Raw genomic sequence first — 20,010 nt, 5'->3', positions numbered from 1 at the left:
AATTAAGGAATGTGGGAGGCTGGGGAGCTGGGGGGTGGGGAAGATAAAAAAAAAAAGTGTTTTTTATAAATTTAGCAGGTATGGTTTATAATCTGTCATGTATCTTATGCTGTGATTGCTTTTTTAATGTAATTACCTAAATTTTGAAGTTGAAATAGTCCTGGGTGATAGGATGTTGGTTTTGTGGCATATCTAAGAGCTCTATCTTCATATGCCTTTTGAGGAAAAGCAGTTTGAGCAAATGCAATTTGATTGAGATCTGAGTCTAAGTAGTCTGGCTAAAACAGTGTTTCGGAACTTGGGATGGTGTGCAGGAGCAGGATTACATATGTACCGAACCTGCATGAACAAACGTCCCCAAACTTGTTTCTGGCCATTTTTTTCGTGAAAAGCTCATCTTTGCTAAAAGGGTTACTTATTTTTGATTTAGTAGTTTCTCTTAGAATGAGAACGTTCTTTGTAAAATCTGTAGGAAGGAGGAAAAAGCTCTGGACCTGGAGTCATAAGGTCAGGATTCTTTGGTTTGCCTCTAAATAAGTATGACATTAGGCCAATTTCTAGCCTCTTTCATGGGTAAGTCAATTCACAAGTGGAGATACTGTGCCTACAATGGGAGTTTAGTTTGTGAGTAGCTGGAAGAGAGGGGGTGGTTCAGTTAACTTCAGGCTTGGTATTAGCTTTCTAGGTTAAAATGTTCATCCTTCAGATAGATTTCCTGAAAAGCGTAAATGGGGCCAGCCAGGATGTGGTTCTGTAGCATCCAAAACAAAACAAAATCCCTGATCATTGGAACTGAGTAAATCTGTGGTTTTCGGACCTTTTCTTAAAGCCAAGGACTACATTTAGAGATAAAATAATCAAAAGCTGATTAAGAGGAAACCGAATGGAAGATCTAGCCTTAGATGTACCCCTTATCTGACCATATCCTTCAGAGGGGTTGGAAAACGACTATATTAGCTGATTGTTCCTTACAGCTCTAAAATTTCTTTGATTTTCAAAGTGTAGGGAACACAGTGACTTAGAGACTATTATTGCCTTAAAATGTTTTGAAAAAATTCAGTTACTTATTTTTAATGAATTTTTGAACTTTATTTGTCATAAAATAATATATTTCATTCTTTACTAGTAAAATATCATAAAGGTTGAATTATTTTCTTTGGGGTACAGAAATCTCTTAAGCAAAAATACTGATCTCTAGTTAAAATTATTATAAATACTATTCATAAGTTCACTTCAGCTCATTTAGGTAATTTTATTTCCTCATAGGTACTAACATTTTTAAAAATTTTTCATTGATAGGATCCTAATCTAACATTTTAAGTAATCAGTTTGCAAGCAAAATATTTTTCCTTATCTATTTTCTTTAACTTAAGCATACTTTTGAGAAAAAATTAAATTTATCTTTTGGAACAGGGTCATTATCGTTATTGTGCTGCTCTTTCTATGCTGGGGGAATATGACTGGGCCCTGCAAGCAAACATAAAAGCTCAAAAACTCTGTAAAAATGACCCTGAGGGAATCAAGGATCTAATTCAGCAGCATGTAAAGTTACAAAAACAAATAGAAGACCTGCAAGGTATTTCACCTAAGATTCTTTGGTTACAGTCGAATTCCCTTTAAAACTTTTGAAGGTGGGTTTCTTGGATTAATGGAGGACCATAAATCAACTCTCAGGTGATTTTGTGCTTATTTTGTTATGTTATCTTGGTCAAGTCACTGAAGTTTTACATTTCTGTCTGTGTTGAAGTATGTTAGTGTTATATTCCACTAGGTAATTATAAATGATTAGAATTTTTTATTTGAAATAACAACTTATTATTTATTCTTCTGTAGTAAAATATGCCACCTTGAGATTTTAGGTAAAGTGAAGACTTTTGAAACAAAATTATTTAAAATTTTTTCCTCCGTTATGGTTATTTCTTAAAGAAAAGACCCTTCAGTAGAATTGTTTGATGTTTTTGCACCAAGTATGTGGCTCATTCTTTAGCATGCGGAACATTTTTGCATATATACATCTGTATGTGGGTATGTACACATATATCACAAATCAGGTGTGTGGGCTAGAATTCTAGATTTTCATTCTCTTGTTTTCTCTCCTAAGTATTTTGCTTTCCCCGATGCCTAAAATTCCCTTACTCTATACTTCCAGTGTATAGGTCTTTCCTGTTTTTCTTTTTGGGTACTTAGTGTCTTGGGGAGCTGAGCTGAGCTGAGCTGTTATTATCCAACGTAACATGATTATAAGATTGTGAGCTCCTTGAAGACAGGAACCATCTCTGATTCAGATTTATATACTCCTGCATCTAGTCAATGATCACATGTAATGTATGTCAAATAAGGCTGTGTAACATTTTGCTGATGCCATCCTAAAACTCAGAACATCTGAAAATATAAAATTATTAAGGTTTATTTTTCAGTTCTGTAAATTTGATGTTTTTACTGTCAGCTTAAGGGATATTTGGAAATCTCTTCAAAGTATGTGTTGCCAATCCACTGATTACTATGCATGTGTGTGATTGATTTTTATAGGTCGAACACCAACTAGAAATCCAATTAAAGCCTTTTATGAAAGCAGGTGAGTTAATTCCAATCAGATCAGTAGCTGTTACTTGGGATGGCTTTGCCCTGTAGATTTAAGAATCACTGTATCTGATGCTTTGTGGCTAATAACAACCACAGTAAAGTTGGGGAGGGAAGAAAGAGTGGTTTGTGTCTCAGATCAGGTGACCTGTGAATTGTCAGATTTGTTTTGCCAATTGTTTTACTGAACCATTTGTATGTATATTTGTGGGAGCTCAGTAGCCTAAGCCTTGGGAAAAGGTGGGTGAAGTGTTAAATGGATGTCACTGTGCTTGGGTGGGAACAGTTTGTACATTGAGGGTCCTGGCAGAGAGCAGGGACACAGTCTGTACCTTTAACCCTTAGCCTCTGTCCTGGAAAAATCTGCCATCAGCCTCCCAGTATCTTAAGGACTAGGACACTAGAAAGTGACAACAGACAACAAGAAATAGACAACAGACAGATTCGAATATACTCACAAGGAAACAAATAACAGCCAGGGTTCTACATTTATTACTTGGCACTAAAAATAGACATTTTCCCCACATGCTTTAGATGCCCAAGATATTGAAGCTGTTAAATTTAAGACAGGGAGAATTACTTATTTTAATATTAGAAACCAAAATACATATTGAACTGTTCTTAATCTATTTTGAGTTTTTACTATGAAATTTAAAGCAATATTTGTGTATAAAGCCCAATCTCAGAGGTGGATCCTTTTCTAAAACAGTATTACCCTGCTTTCAAGGAAGAAAAGTGGTATTTGCTGGAACCTATTTATTTGAAGGATAACTTTTAAAAAATGCATGCTAATCAATAGAAATAAAATTATTATTTCTCGTATTCCCTCTCAGGGCCTACATACCCAGTTTATCAGCACCTGCATTTAGTACTTCACTTAACTTTGTGGAAACTGAAAAAGATTCCAGAAAATCTAACCACGAAATGGCAAACGGTGGTAATCAGAATCTAAAGGTAGGTTCAGTTAAAAGCTAAAATTAAAATGGTTTCAAGTATAGGTAGTCTCATGTTTTCACAGTAGTAGTCTGGTGAGAATGGAAATTAAGTATTTTGATGGTATGAATTCCTTTTGCCTCTAATATGAAGAGAGTGAGTCTTTTCTTTTCAATATTCTAACTATCTCCTTCAACTATGAAGAGAATATTTCAATATAACAGTTTCTTTTGAAATCACATTTGTGTGTTTTCAAAATATTTTTTTTCTAAATTTCATTTTACTACTTTGATAGTTCTCTTAGTATGCTTTTCCTGCTTTACATGTCTCTCAGTCAAACAGCCACTTGGGAATGAGTGACAGTGGGGTCTAGTGGCCTTGTCATCCCATTCCTTACAGTACTGTCAGTTTTTCTTCTTCCTTTTCCCTTTTGCAATCTCTTACCTACCTGGCACCACACGAGCCTGCCCATCCGACTTGTGTTATGTTGGGCCTGGGAGGCACACTCTTCCCATCTCTGCCCAAGGCCTTTCTGCAGCCTTTGTTGCTTTTCCCAGCAGTGGTCCCCAGCCTTGACTCCCTGCTGAGCTTATCAGCACCCAGGCCTCATGGTTTCTGAGGGCACCTCTAAGCCTTTTAGCCTGGCTCTGTGATTGGTATCCCAAATGACCTGAATCTGAGTTTTCCTCTGAACGGTAGTGTGCTAAAAACTTGGCATTATCACCAAGTCCACGTTAATACTTCTTTCTAGGATTTGCGAGGGAAAAAGGAATTGGTGTTTTGGAGTACGTGGCTAATAGGCATTAAGGGAACTTTTCCAGTTCACTGTGTCATCCTTTTCTTGTTAATAAAAATCTCAGAGGCTGTATTCAGTTAGAGGAGCATAAGGAAAGATGCGATAATATTTATTCGGTATGCTTATCGAACAATAGACCTGTCAGGCATCATGCCAGGTGTTGGAAGTAGAGTTATCATTAGAGAATTTGTCATTTAGAATCTCATATTACTAGTTATCATTTTGTTTGTTTATTCATTTAGGCCTAATTACCAGCTGGTTATTTTAGGCTCTTGGGTAAATTCTGTTCTATTCTTTTTTATTATTTAGTTATTGAATTCTTCATGGCTTTATTTTTTGAAAATCTCACAAATTTTGTTTTCATGGGTAGGTGGTAGATGAAGCTTTGAAGGCAGATGATTGTGACTGTCATCCTGAATTTCTGCCACCATCAGGTAAGATTTTTCCTTATGTAAGTTGTTTGCTGAATTAATATAGCATTCCTAAAACTGCAGCCCCAGCATTTGCATGAGTCTTGCATACATTTGCTATTACTTTCCTTTTACTTCATAATGCTTCTGTGTTAAGAAAACACTGAATACTTATTTGAAATCAACACTTAGTCTTTTCATATTTTTTAATAAATTTAATTTTAGAAATTCAAGTAAATGGAATAGAAAGGAAGGACATAAACTCTTTGCTACCTAATTTCCATGAGGCCAGTGTTTTTCACCTTCAGTTTCATTAAAACCCCTGACTAAGGAGGCTATTTAGACAGATTTTTTTCCCTGTTTGCCTTCCTACTACAGGTACTGTTTATTTATGTCCTGTATGTCCATCTGTGCTTTATATATTAAAAATTCAGATTCTTTTTTCATCCCCTTAAACTAACTTTCACCCTTTTCAGGGTGGTTTTCAGAATGGATGCTTTAGACTGATACTAGTTTAACTGGTACATGCTCAGTGTATGTTTATTTCTGCATCTAATAAATACACAGACACACAAAGCAGGACTTCTTTCACTTGGCATCATTGGGAAATAAAGGGTCCAGAGAAGTGAACATTCATCTTCCATTTATTTCTCATCTCCCTTTTTTTTTTTTAAGATTTTATTTATTTGACAGAAGGAGAGAGATCACAAGTAGGTGGAGAGGCAGGCAGAGAGAGGGAGAAGCAGGCTCCCCGCTGAGCAGAGAGCCCCATGGGGGCTGGATCCCATGACCCCGATCATGACCTGAGCTGAAGGCAGAGGCTTAACCCACTGAGCCACCCAGGCACACCTCTCAGTCTCCCTTTACATGACCAGATTTTGTTGTAAATCATTCTAAAGTAGATTATATGCTTCCCTGCCTTTTATAGCAGAGTTTAAGAAAAATACAGATTTTCTTGTTGACTCAACGTTGCTGTTAGATGCAAATTCTTTGTCTGAAGCTTTCAGAGGTTATGGGGGTGAGATTGCTGACCTGATTAGTGATCTTGTTGATGATCTCTTTTCCTTTTTCTTGTTGATTGGCTGGTTGGTTTTCAGTGTTTCTGCTTCTGGCAGCCATTTCTGTCTTTTCCTTCCCGCAGTTCTGTCTCCTCAGGCTTCAGTGCCACATACCCAGCTGTTTACCACTGGCCCTTCCTGTTTGGTTAGCACATTAGAAAATTACAAAGAGGGAGACTCAGGTGATTGTCTTATCTGATGTAAGTCTAATAGCACATGAAAAATCCTTGAGGATAAAACTTTTCTTTTGGAAAAATCTTTTTAATTTATTGATATTTCTTGGACTGTTATTATCGGATAGCACATTTAATTAAATGTTTTAAATACCACCTACACTTCAGCATCTGGATTTAGTCAAAGAAATTGAGGTCCCAGGGTTAGGGCTGTGTAGTTTTGCCTGAAATCAGAAGGAATCAAATTAGAACTCTCCTGCCTTTCTGGAAGCCTCTTTTGTGTTCTGAGGCCATCCAAACCCCGCTTGGCTCTGATCCCCTTCTTAATACAGAGGTTCTGACTTGCCTCTGCTATCTCTTCCCAGAGCTTCCATCAAAAAAACCCTGTCCCTATTGCTGTGCTTTCTTCTACATACCTCTGTGCATGGCCCTCCCCACTCCAAAGTATGCAGTGGTCCCTGCTCTTGCCAGTGGGACAAAGGCTGGGCTCACAGAGCTGGAGTATCAGAAGCAAAGGACCCATGAGCACTCACTCCAGCTGGCCTTCACTGCCCCTTTCTAGCTTTCTTTTCTTACCCAGTTTATCAGATCACACAGGCTTAGTACTTAATGTTTCTTACAGTGAATGTCATTCTTGGGTTTGGCCCATACCATCTAAATCCTACTTGTTTGTTTCTCTCTCTTTCTCTCTCAAGACTTTTATTTATTTGAGAGAGAGCGAGTATGAGTGGAAGAAGGGGCAGAGGGAAAGGGACAAGCAAACCCCTCGCTGACCACAGAGCCCACTGTGGGGCTCCATCCCAGAACCCCAGAATTATGACCTGAGCCAAAATCAGATGCTTAATTGACTGAGCCACGCAGGTGCCCCAAATCCCACCTGTTCTTAAAGCTAAATACAAATGCTGTATCCCCTCTAAGGTTTTGCCTGGCCACTGGACCTTAAGTGATGTCCACCTTTGTGAGTTGTAAGAGCAGTTAATATGGAATTCATACGTCAGTAACAACGTGTTATCTTCTCGTCTTCCTAAAGGTGATTGCTGCGTAATTCCTGGTGACTGCCTTTTCTTCCCATCTGATTATAAAAACCTGAGGACAGGAACTGTGGCCTGTATCTTTCTATATCTACTTTAGGCCTAAGTAATATCATGTGATTAATGTTCACAATACTTCTATAGCATACATAGACAAACATCATTGTGTCTGGTTTTTCACCTGTTTGTACTAATTACACTCACATAAAATATTGCTTCCTTTGCTGCTTATTCCAATGTACATATTTTTAATTAATTTACTTTCAGGCTTGTTGATTTTTATGAACAGATTTCAGGAACAAATACTTTGTATTCACAGGTCAGCCTCCAAAATATAAAGGAAAACAAAAATCTCGAAACAATGAATTGGAGAAATTCAGGTATGTTTTTTATCTGTGTGTGTGGTTTTTTCCCCTTTTCAAATATCAAAGGCATATCTTTAGGAGAGTGTTTTTGGCTAAAGGATTATTAATCCTTTAGGTGTTAGTAAGGGTATTAGTAAATGTCTCATGAAACAGTACGACATTTACGTTAGTAAATGTCTGGAAGTAAGACAGTAAAAGGGTGTTAGTAAATGTCTCGAAAGCATGGAATATGAGATATAGCAGTGTTAATTCTTAAAAATCCCAAAATATATTCTAATACAAAGAAAAAATATTCAGAAAAGTATAAAGTAAGAGTCACATCTTCTCCTTGCTCACCTTATTTTACCTTTCCCACATCTGCTTCTCTGGTGGCTTCCTTTAGGGACTCTGTGTTAATGAGTTCTTGGCCACCTGGAAGCAGGCATGGGTATGTGTATATTTAGGGGCCCTTCAGGGTAGTTTTCATTAAAGGAACATGTTCACTAATGAAGCGACCACTTATAAAATTAATAGTAGGACCTCTTGCCACCCATCTTTATAATTAACCCCTCTATTGCCTACCAGTTATATATTGATTGCAAAGTGAAACTATAAATCTTACAGTGAATATAGAAGATCATGAGGTCAAGGAAAGTGATGCTGGAGACCCTGCAAAACCATTTCTGCCACAGTTAGACCAGCTGTCAGCTTTCTTTTCTATCTCCTGATTAGGTGTTTCAGGGAAAAGAATTTTAATATCAAAGTGCTAAGAGAAATTAGTAAAACTCCATCTTCAGAAAATGACTGTTTTTTTGATGTTGCTACAAAAGTTTAAATTTAAAGCAAGGGCTTAGATACTATGTTCTTTCATTTTGTAGAAAAATCCCGTCTTCCCTTCCCCTGTTAAACCTTAAAATAAACCAAAAACATACAGTGCTACTCTTTGAATGCATAGTTGTAATTTTAAACTGTTCTGCTAAAGAAAAATTTATTTTCCAATGTTTTGTTTTTGTTTTCAAATTGAGGTCTTCTTATTTGATTATGTCTGCTTCATGGAGATCAACATCCTTCATTTTCATGGGTACAGGGTAATTCATAGTATAGTTGTATATTTGAAGAAGAAATTTCTAGAGTGGAATTGCTCTGTCAAAGAGGATGTGTGGTTTTAACTTTGCTAGATACTGTCACATTGTCCTCCCCGAAAGTGAGCACTTTTCACACTCTTCCTGAGCTGTGGGGGAGTGTGTTGTAATAAAAAATGTGTGTATATATTTGGTCTCTGTCCTCAGTTCTTGTCATAGGGCTCTTAAAGCCCTTGAACTCTCAGAGTGGTAAGAATATCTTTTGTTTTTCATAATGAGGTTTTTTCTACTATACTTACACCAATGAGGTGACCTGGTCCCCTACTTTCAGGATTGGGATGGTTGGTCACCAGAAAGACTAAACGTGTGATGGGAGGGTTGGAACTCTCAGTCCCACCCCCTGATCTCCAAGAAGGGGAAGAGGCTGGAAGTTGAGTTTGGTCACCAATGACTAGTAATGATTATTCATGTTTATGTGAGGAAACCTTGATAGAAGAAACCTCTAAACTATGGGGTCAGGGGAGCTTATTGGTTGCTGAGTACATGGAGATGCTGGGAAGGTGGGGCACTCTGGGGCAGCATGAAAGCTTTGCAGCATTCCCCTCCTTCATGTCTTCCTGTGCTTCTCTTCCATTGGGCTGCTGTGAATTACATCCTTTATAATAAGCTAGTAATAATAAGTAGAGCACTTTCCTGAGTTCGGTGAGTCATTCTAAGGAGTTGTTGAACCTGAGGGAGGGTCACAGGAACTTCTAAGTTTGTCATCCACCAGGCAGTAGTGTGGGTAGCCTGTGCACCTCATTGTGGCTGACAGTAGGGGTCAGGGCATTATGCCTGAAGTGGGGTCAGCCTTGTGGGACTGGGGCTTTAACCTGTAGGGCCTATGTTAGCTCCAGAGTTGGTGTCAAAATGGAATTGAGTTGTTGGACACTGGGTATTGGTGAATTGATGTGGAGAATAGGAACTATTTGATGTCAGAAAACACCACCTAGCATACCTGAACCTTCCTTACCCTCACCAGCATTGGAAGTCAGACTTTCTGAAACAGTTGTAACTTACTACATTTTCATATGAGGTGGTGCATCTTTGCAGTGTTTACGGGGCACATTTCTTGTTTCAAGGCTATGTTATGACTGCATTTATAATAACTTTTGATGATCAGCATAAATCCCCCCAATTTCTTTTTTTTTTTAAGTTTGTCCATACCATCTTTATAATAAACTCATTTGGCCCCCCTCCATCTCTAATTTTATAGAGATTTTTATTGAGATTTCATTGTATTTAGAGAGTGGTTTGGGGGAGAATCAGCTTCTTGGTAATATTTCAGTGTAGGCACTAATGACTCTCCATTTATTCAGTGTTTAAAATGACCTTCACATGGAGATTAAAAGTGCAGTATAGGGAATATAGTCAACAATATTGTAATAATGTTGTGTGGTGACAGGTGGAGACTGCACTTCCTGTGGTGAGCTCTGTGTGGTGTATAGCATTGTGGAGTCACTGTGTTGTGTGCTTAAAACTAATGTAACATTTTATGTCAACTATACTACAGTTTTTAAAAAATGGCCTTCAGTACATATATTCTTTATATAAGCAAGACTGTTTTATTTTAAAATAACTCAACACTTTTCTCTATTAGTTCTAGCTCACAGGGTAGTTTACCAGTAGATTTGAAGAACATCTTGGAAAAACAGTTTTCTAAATCTTCCAGAGCTGCGCACCAGGTAAAGGAAAACGCTTATTTCTAATGAAAAAGCAAAGTCTTTGAATAAAACATTTTTCTTATAAATTAAGTCTTACCATGTACATCTCTAAGATTTATTTTTTATAATTTAAGTTATGGACATTTGATTATATATATAACTGCTAATAAACCAAACTGTCACTAATTTAGCTATTATCTTGATAATCCCTTTTTTTTTTAACTTGATAATCACTTTAACCAGAAATTTAACTAATGCTTGATACTGCAGAATTGTTTGCTTCCTGGGGATTCAAAGATGAAGGAATTCTTTGCTTTCCAGTTTTAACTTTAAGGGGCACCTGGCTGGCTCACTTGGTAGAGCTTGTGACTCTTGATCTCTGGGTTATGAGTTCAAGACTCATGTTGTGTGTATAGCTTACTTAAAATAAAAACTTAAAAAATAGATAAGTACTTTAAGAAGATTTAAATTATTTTAAAAGGTTCAAGGACTTGCAGTTTTATTACACCTACCTTAAAGCTGTTAAAGAGCAAACTTTTTGTTCTTTGAATGATTTAACAGTAATCAGATAACTTTGTGTATAAAATTCTTTCTGTGGTATTTAGGAAGTAATTAAAAAGATGAATAGGCAGAGCACAGAGGACTTTTAGGACAGTGAAAATTCTCTGTATAATTTTATAATGGTAGATAGATGTCCTTATACATTTATCTAAACCAGTAGAATGTATGGCACCAAGGGTATATCTGATATTAAACTATAGACTTTGAGTGATTAGGGTGTATCCATGTAGTTCATCTTTGGTAAGAAATACACTGTTCTGGGTTAAAGAAGATGTATATGTGTGTGTACACACACACACACACACACACACAATGGAGTATTACTCAGCCATAAAATAGAATAAACTGTTGCCATTCTTAACAACATGGATGGACCTAGGGAGTATTTTGCGAAGTGAAATACTTTAGAGAAAGACAAATACCATGTGATTTCACTTATATGTGGACTCTGAAAAACAAAGCAAATGAACACACACAAAAACAGCTAGTCTTATAAATACAGAGAACACACTGTTGGTTGCCAGTATGGAGGGAGAGGGAGAGAATGAAAGGGGAATGGGTGAAATACATGAAGGGGATGGAGAAGTTCAAACTTCCAGTTATGAAATAAATAACCACGGGGTGAAAAGTGCAGCATAGCGAACATAGTCAATAATATTGTGATAACTCCGGCTGATGACAGATGGTAACTGTGCTTACTGTGATGAACACTGCATAATGTTTAGCATTGTTGAATCACTATATTGTATACCTGAAATTAGTGTAACATTGTATGTTAACTATACCTCAATAAAAAATGTAGATATGTAGAATATACCATTCTGATGAGTGACATCGATAGTGGAGTATACGTGGGAGGAGGCAAAGGGTATCTGGAAATTTCTGTACCTCCTCAATTTTGTTGTGAACTTAAAACTTAGAGAAAAATGCAAGGGATACAGCTAAAGGATTACTTTGAAGGAAATTAATCAAGCTAAATGTATGTATTAAAAGAACAAAAACTTTTAAATTAATGAAATATTTATCTTAGGAGCTAGAAAAAGAGAAAAACAGGAAATAAACCCAAAGAAATAGAAGGAAGGAAATAATAAAGATCAAAGTAGAAAATAATGAACTGGAAACAAATGTATAAGACAGAATCCACAGAGCTAATAGTTGATTCTTTGCCAGTATTAATAAAATTTACACACTGGTGTGGCAACTGATAAAGAAAAGAAAACATCATAAAACAATTTCAAGAATGAACAAGGAAGGGTGCATTACTATAGATCCTTGAGTATTACAAATTCATCAAAATACTATTATGAACAATATCATACCAAGAAATTTGAAAAAAAATGGATGAAATGGACAAATACCTAGAAAAATCCAACTTACAAAAACTGATTCAGGAAGACCTCGAAACCTTGATGAAATCCAGAATTTGTAGAACGATGGCTGGTCACTATTCTAGTCATTCAACACTTGTAGACCATGTAGTAGTAAGTGAAAGGTTGTCTTTTGTGGGTGAACATGGTTCATAGGAGTCTGCTTTGACAATTAATCCTTTATGTAAACAGTTCTATTCCTTCGAAAATAGAATGTTGGATTTAAATTTCACTCCAAAAAATTTCTGTTAGCATATGGAATACAGTACTTGTTTTAATATGGGGGTCATTTAAAATTCAGTTAAATATTTTAGGTATATAGACAATTATCTTACAGAGGACTGTAGGAATGAAGCACATTTCAAGCAGTTTATGATAACAGATTTCTAATCAGTTGCGTAAAAGCATATTTAGAATTTCTGATATTTGCAGATTTAAAAATTACGCCTTTTCATATTGATTTTACGGACTTGCAAAACTGTGAAGGACTTAAATAGAAAAGACAACCTGGGAAGATCAGAGGTGATTTAGTAAGTATGGTAGTCATTTTTGTGCCTTCCCTTGTTCATTTAACACACTTTTGTTAGACACTGCGACCCAGCCTACTCTGATGGAGCTTTTAGTACTCCATGATAGTTTTTTGTATTATACTCAGAAAAACAATTTTTTAAAGATTTATTTTTGTTTATTTTAGAGAGCACACCTGTGCCTTCTAATGGGGGAAGGGCAGAGGAAGAGGGAGAGAGAGTCCCAAGGAGACTCCATGCTGAGCACAGGGCCCGACATGGGGCTCAATCTCATGACCCAGGAGATCACAACCCAAGTGGAAGCCAAGAGTTGGATGCCCAGCTAACTGAGCCTCCCAGGCGTGCCTAAGAGAAATAATTTTTGATGAAAACAGGAGATTATAGGTCTCTTTTCTAGAATGTGAAAGATTAAAATGGAATCAGTTCATTTAAGGATAGCACATCATCATCTATAACTTTCAAAATTCGTGTCTTAACATAGATACAGGTATTCTTGAGCTTTTTAAATACTCTAAGAAATTCCAAGTTTATGTGAGAGCTGCTCTTTTCTGTGTGTATTCTGGGGGAAAGGGCTCCTAAACTTTGAGTCAGTGGATGAAAATTAGTAGGCAACTTTTGTTAATTGTGATCAAACTACTCTTCCATTTGTGCTTTGTACAACGGTGCCTCCTTTTGGATCTTTACTGTTAGGAACAGTGAGGAATATCACATGCATATTTGCATTTTCTGCTTTCCTGAATAGTGTACACATGTAAGTCAAGGAGTGAGGAAATCTAGGCTTAATGTGTAGTCTGTCTAGTTTTTATGGAATTTTGCAACTGATAGCTGTTGCCATGTAACTAAAAGTTTACTTCAGATTGTAATGCATGTCACATATATACCCAGAGATAAAGTGTTTTTCTCACTTAGCACTTTCGTTTTTGTTTTTTATTTCTTATGCTCTTCTCTTTGCATTTAACCTATCTTTTCCTGATAATTTTACTGAGTTCTATTCAAGTACATGTTGGGCAAAAGTAGAACCAAGGATTGAAATGTCCTTTCTTGCTGAGAATTAAGGTTTATTCCAGACCACGAGGGTAGGTGTTAAAATCTGATCGTGATCAGTAAATTGCTTGTTCTTATTTGTCTAATTCTCATTAGCCAAACCGTTATTTAGATGGTGGCTGGTATTGTCTGTGCTGTTTGTGCTATTAGAACTTCTGAATGCTGCCTTTTCCATCTGGAAAAGTGAGCAAGTCATAGAACCATGCAGCGTAAAATGAACTGCCCTTTCTTGTCATGAGTAGCAGTAGTAGGAATGTTGGAAATAAAATGGTGAAGCAGGACCTTTCAGTTTTCGCTGGAAAAGTGCCATGTAGAGAGGGGAGTATAACACATGAAGGGCAGCTTACTTACTTACATATTTTACTTACTTACATTTTTTACTTACACATATTTTACTTACATATTTTACAGTCAGTTATAAAATGTAACCACCCTGTGATGAACTTGGCATCTTGAGTTTTTGGCTAAACACACATAGCTAGCTCTGGATTACCTAATAGAAATTTTTTTTTTTTTTTTGCAGGATTTTGCTAATATAATGAAAATGCTGAGAAGCTTAATCCAGGATGGTTATACGGCTTTGTTGGAGCAGCGTTGCCGCAGTGCTGCCCAGGCCTTCACGGAGCTGCTCAACGGTTTAGATCCTCAAAAAATAAAGGTAAAATTGTAGTCTTTCACTTTGTTTCTCAGTGCAGATGCATTTCAGGTGAATGCAGAAGAGAACCATGGCTTTAACTTCATTATATTAACGTACCTTAGACCTACCTGAGATTAGCGGAATCTGCTCCAGGTGGTAAGAAGCAGCTAACACTGTGATTCAGTCTTTGTGGTTGCACTTAATATACGACACAGGGTTAGACTCTCTCCTTACTCTTCATTAGAACGTTTGACAGCTTCTACAGAAGTACTGGATCAAGGTTTTGGACTTGCTTTAATCACATCTTTTCATTTAGAAAGAATTATCTAGGTAAATAATTCATGCAGGATTGTAAGCAAACATCTTAATCTGTCACAGTACCCACTTATGTGCAAAAGAATATGGCGACTCAGTTATTCTAGTTTGCTCTGAACCACCCCTTCAAGGAACTCTGAGACAGTGTTTTTGGGTTTTGAATACTTGATTTTAGTATAACTGCATATCTTTATAAAATATATTTTCCAATTTTGTTTGGCCTTTGTCCTGGTTATAGTGATTAGAGAGATTCCATACTACTTTTTGTTTTTCTGTTGTGGCTAACAGGTTGGTTTGATGCAGGCTGGGCAAAATTATGTTCAGATTTTTAACTGGAGCATTTTTATTGACAGCAATTGAACCTGGCCATGATTAACTATGTCTTAGTAGTCTATGGACTTGCTATTTCTCTCCTTGGAATAGGACAACCTGAGGTAAGATTTGTAACAGAGATAATAGTAAAAATATGCCATTAATTTTAGAAGATAATGTAAAAAATAGTTTTACCTCTTTGGCTTATTTTTTTCTGATAATTTCTTCTGGAATACCTGTTTAATTTGTGTTTTTTTATTGAAGAAAAAATATGATCCAATTAGAAAAAAGCTATACCAGACAACCAGTAGGAGTTTTTTTACTTGTATAAAAAGTAAATCTGTATCATTACAGATTTAAGAGAACACACTGAGTGGGAGATAAGTTGGAGAACATAACAAACATCGTGATAACCACTTACGTACAATTTGGAAAACATATGGAAAAAAAGCATATATTGTTTATAACTATCTCTGCCTCTTGTAAAGGTGAAAAAAAACACGGGCTAGCCTAGTTTAAGATAATGGTTACATTTAGTGATGGAAGGAAGGAATGAGCCTGGGGAAATTAAGTAAGGAGTGTTCAACTTTGTGTGAAGATCTTTTAGTTCTGAGTGGTAGTATTTGGGTATTTTATCTTCTGGAGTGCAGCCTTCCCAGAACCATATACAATCAGTGAATAGGTGTGAGCACACTCATGGTCCCTCAGTGCTCTCCTGGACGCTGTGCTTATCTGCACTGCACAGCATTATACAGTTGACCCTGGAACAACACTGGTTTGAACTACATGGGTTCACTTACAAATGGATTTAAAAAAAAATACATAGTAGAGTACCATGAATGTATTTTCTCTCTTATGATTTTCTTTTCTCTTCCTTTATTAAAAGGTTACAGTATATAATACGCATATAAATTTGTGTTAATCTGCTCTTTATATTATTGATAAGGCTTCTAGTCGAGTGGGCTATTAGTAGTAAAATTTGGGGGGAATCAAAAGTTATACCTGTATTTTCCATTGCATGAGGCACCCCTACCCCCTGCATGGTTCCACTGTCAGCTATAACCCACTTTCTGTGGTTTTTAGTTTCCAGTAAAAGTTAAAACTGCTCTAGAATTACCTCAGGTATAATACATCCTTTTTGCAAACTTGGCCTCCACACTTCTTTGGCCAACTGAAGGCTTAACCCTAACTGCTACCTAATGAGAATGAAGCCATCTTTTAGGTTCCACTCTGACAGTGTTAGCACATACCAGGCCCTTTCTGTGTATTAGTAAATGTTCATTTGGTTTGTTGTCTGGTATGTTCCACACCAATTTTTGATTCTTAAGCCAGATCACTCTGGTTGTGTCTCTGTATATCCTGTGGTCAAAATTTGTATATTTGCTAAGAAAATAAAATGCAGAAGGTTTAATTTTGCCGTAGAAAATTTTTGAATACATAGTTATCTGTAATATTACATGAAAAGAATCAACCTTCAGATAAAATCTGTTCCAGTGTCTCTTTTGTAGTTTAAGTGATCGTTATTTTTATTGCTACTGAAGGAACTATCTGAAGCTGAAAACCAGTTTAAGAGGATGATTGAACATTATCCCAATGAGGGACTTGATTGCTTGGCCTACTGTGGAATTGGAAAAGTATATTTGAAAAAGAACAGGTTAGTAGAAACTATGCTCTTTTACACTCAGGATTGATAACTCAGTTGAAGTCTAATGTGGAGGTCCCTTTTCTGGGATTATATTGTTATCTTCTCTGTGGTAAACTGTTATCATCATGTTTGCTTGGAGGACCAGCATTTCTATATCAATACTAATTATTGAAGTATGGCCAATCAGTTCAGCTCCTAATGCTTCCTTATTTTGAATCTTATAAGAAAGTCAGGAACAAGACGATTTGACACAAAGGATTTTGGTTTTTTTCTGTTAGTATATGTCACTTATAATTAGTGACTGAATTGATATAAATTAATGCTTTACAAGTCTGATTGTATAATTTTTTGGTTACCAAAATATCTGTTTCTCCCAAAAACCTGTATGAAGATGGTATCTTTGAACAGATAGATACCTGTTCAAAGACATAATGAGTTAGAAATAAAAATCTCTTCTCAGAAATTCTTCCACAGTTGGAATCCCTACTCGAAGTTTAGTATGTAGTTGTTCTGCAAATGTTTCATGTCTTATCTTCCCAAATTGCTATATGACCCTTTGGGGATATGATTATGCATTGAGCTTTAAAAAAAAAAAAAAAACTCCTCTGTTCACTGCTTGCTTGGGCAGCACATAGACTAAAATTGGAATAATACAGAGATTGGCATGGCTCCTGTGCAAGGATGACACACAGATTTGTGAAGCGTTTGGTATTTTTGGCACAATGAATCTATCATTAACAATAACAAAAAGAAAACCAAGAATCTCCCTGTTTCTGTACTTAACATCCAGTGTCCTGGTAGGTGTGTTAGATTACTTTATACAGAAGTAATTGTTGACTGATTCAATATCATTCATAGCTTTTAATCTTGAATTTTCATCTGTCCTTTTAGGGAAATTTTTAAAAAGATTTTTGTTTTTAAATAATCTCTGCACCCATCCTGGGGCTCAAACTCACAACCCTGAGATCAAGAGTTACATGCTTTTCTGACTGAAACAGCCAGGTGCTCCTAAAGGAAATTTTATCAGACCCCTGGGACTCTTGGGAACCCAGTCTTAGAATGTGCCTAGATCTTCCTTTATAGACTTTTTGTTTGGAGATTAAAGAAAGTTCTTTTACTTCCCGAAGTTACTGTGTGACTAGACTGAATTATATATGAATCAGGCAGAGGGAGGGTTAGTGAGGATTTAGCAATCATCTGTATAGTAACAGCAAATGAAACTAATTTCAAAGTTTGCATAACTTATTTAAGATATATGGTTTTAATGTAGTAGTCACATGTAATTATTCATAAGATCTGGGAATATATCATAAGTGTGTAACATCATGGGAATTATGAAGAAGTCTTTGCCATTTTGAAAAGCATTTACATTTTAATTTCAAAATAAGATTGGGGTTCAGTGTCTCATACGTTGGTTATTGCTGTCGTAATGTGCAGTTTCTGGTAAAGTCCTGCTGTTAGCTGTCTTATGGTCGATGGTCTAGCTTTTCTGCAGGTGAATTTTTCTTATCCATAGGCAAAAAAAGTTCTTAAATTGGAAAGTCATTTCAAGATTGGAGAAAGCAGGAAACCTTTCTTCTCTAGTCTGAGAGAATAATAAGGACTTGGTTAACTTTATAATCTAATGTGTTAATGTTCTTTTGTTGAATGGACTGTGGGAATCTGTTGACATTTTTTTAAAAACACGAATCAGAACTAAAACATTTCATGTAGTTAAAACAATTTGCATACACATTTGTTTTATTAAAATACTTTACTGCTTTATGGTTGAAGAAATATGTCCAGCATATACAATCTCTTTAGATTTTTTTTCAGGAGAGTGGGTTTTACTAAATAGATATCCTAATAGAGTTGAGTTTAAAAAAAAATTTTATTTATGATTAATTAGTTGATGTGAAGGGTTGTCATTTCTCTATAGGAATCTAATTAGCTTAGTAAATGAAACAAAAATCGAACAACCAAATCATTCAATTTTTTGTTTTAGTTGTAAACATTTTTTTTTTAAAGATTTTATTTATTTGACAGAGAGAGAGAGTGCAAGCACAAGCAAGGGGAAGCTGCAGAGGGAGAGGAAAATGCAGGCTCTCCCCTGAGCTAGGAGCTCAATGCGAGGTTCAATCCCAGGACCCTAGGATCATGACCTGAGTTGAAAGCAGATGCTTCACCAACTGAGCCCCCCAGGTTTCCCAATAAATTACAACCTTAAAAGGACTAGTATGCACCTACCATAATAACGTCAGTGTCTAGGCAGATTTGTTGTTTAATTTATGTTACTTATATAGCAAACAATGAATAAATGCCTTCTTATTTTTTAGTGTTTATTTTAATTCTAGTTAGTTAATATACAATGTTATATTCAGGTGTACAGTATAGTGAGTCAACATGCCTTTTTTTTTTTTAAAGAAAATTAGGTTCCATTGAATATTTCTGAACAGTGATTTATCAAATGTATTCTTATTAGTAGTCTTGAAATTTCTTGTAACTTTTATTGTGGGGAATGAAAATTTTTGTTACAGGTTTAATACCTTCTTTCTTCGTAATTATGACTTTAGATTTCTAGAAGCTCTCAATCATTTTGAGAAAGCAAGAACCTTGATTTGTCGTCTTCCTGGAGTGTTAACTTGGCCCACAAGTAATGTGATTATTGAAGAGACTCAGCCAGGGAAAATAAAGGTAACGATTTATTTATTCAGAGATCTTACTAATTAAAAAGCCCATCTGCACTGATTGACTCAGGTATCAGAAGACAAAGAGGTAGGGGCTCTCTGTCCTCAGCATCCCCACATGTGTTTCCCCTTTAAAGACTACTGAGAATCACTAACATTTGTTAAATATTTCCTGTGTGCCAGTCACACAGGTTCCGTTTGTCATACCTTTAAGTCTTTATAGCAATCCTACAAGGTGAATACTATGGTTATTCTCATTTTACTGAAGACGAATATTAAGGATGTTAGGGATGTTAAGTGGTGAGCTCAAAATTAAACAGCTAGGAAGAGTGGAGGTGGGACTTGAATCTAGGCATTCTGAACTAGGGTATTCATTATTAAGTAGCGTGACTTACTGATTATACTTAAAGGTATAGCATTGTTGTTTCATCTTAGCGACTATAATTATTATTTATTTTATTATCCTTTTTTTTTTAAAGATTTTATTTATTTATTTGACAGAGAGAGATCACAAGTAGGCAGAGAGGCAGGCAGAGAGAGAGGAAGGGAAGCAGGCCCCCTGCTGAGCAGAGAGGCCGATGCGGGGCTCGATTCCAGGACCCTGAGATCATGACCTGAGCCGAAGGCAGCGGTTTAACCCACTGAGCCACCCAGGCGCCCCACGACTATAATTATTAAGATTGCACTTGAGGACTTGGAAAATATAAATCTGTTCTCATATCCAGAGACCTAGGATGCTTTGCTAGTTCTGGAAAGACTAAATTGTGTGTGGATTGACTAAGCCTTTACCTGTGGGAAACACTGGCATGTATACAGAAATTGCTTT

At 36.3% G+C, this 20,010-nt stretch overlaps 1 protein-coding gene and 1 pseudogene across 2 annotated transcripts in view; both read left to right on the top strand.

Moving 5' to 3' along the window:
• Positions 1-20,010, top strand: part of TTC3 (tetratricopeptide repeat domain 3) — a 130,063-nt gene that overhangs the window by 45,280 nt on the left and 64,773 nt on the right. For both annotated transcript variants that reach the window (XR_006607937.1, XM_045084512.1), the window contains exons 12-21: positions 1,414-1,576; positions 2,530-2,575; positions 3,414-3,534; positions 4,680-4,743; positions 7,301-7,361; positions 10,047-10,131; positions 14,133-14,267; positions 14,915-14,995; positions 16,415-16,527; positions 19,071-19,191. Coding sequence is in view for 1 of the 2 variants with exons in the window: in XM_045084512.1 (XP_044940447.1) it covers positions 1,414-1,576; positions 2,530-2,575; positions 3,414-3,534; positions 4,680-4,743; positions 7,301-7,361; positions 10,047-10,131; positions 14,133-14,267; positions 14,915-14,995; positions 16,415-16,527; positions 19,071-19,191 (990 nt within the window). In the remaining variant the exon portion in view is untranslated. The remainder of the gene's footprint in view (positions 1-1,413; positions 1,577-2,529; positions 2,576-3,413; positions 3,535-4,679; positions 4,744-7,300; positions 7,362-10,046; positions 10,132-14,132; positions 14,268-14,914; positions 14,996-16,414; positions 16,528-19,070; positions 19,192-20,010) is intronic.
• On the top strand, positions 17,135-17,234 carry LOC123393219 (annotated as a pseudogene).

Source organism: Mustela putorius, unplaced genomic scaffold (assembly GCF_011764305.1).
Source record: "Mustela putorius furo isolate JIRA1106 unplaced genomic scaffold, ASM1176430v1.1 tig00000765_pilon_pilon_pilon, whole genome shotgun sequence".
NCBI lineage: Eukaryota > Metazoa > Chordata > Mammalia > Carnivora > Mustelidae > Mustela > Mustela putorius.
The sequence above is the reverse complement of the archived record's forward strand: the minus strand, read 5'-3'. Positions and strand labels throughout refer to the sequence as shown.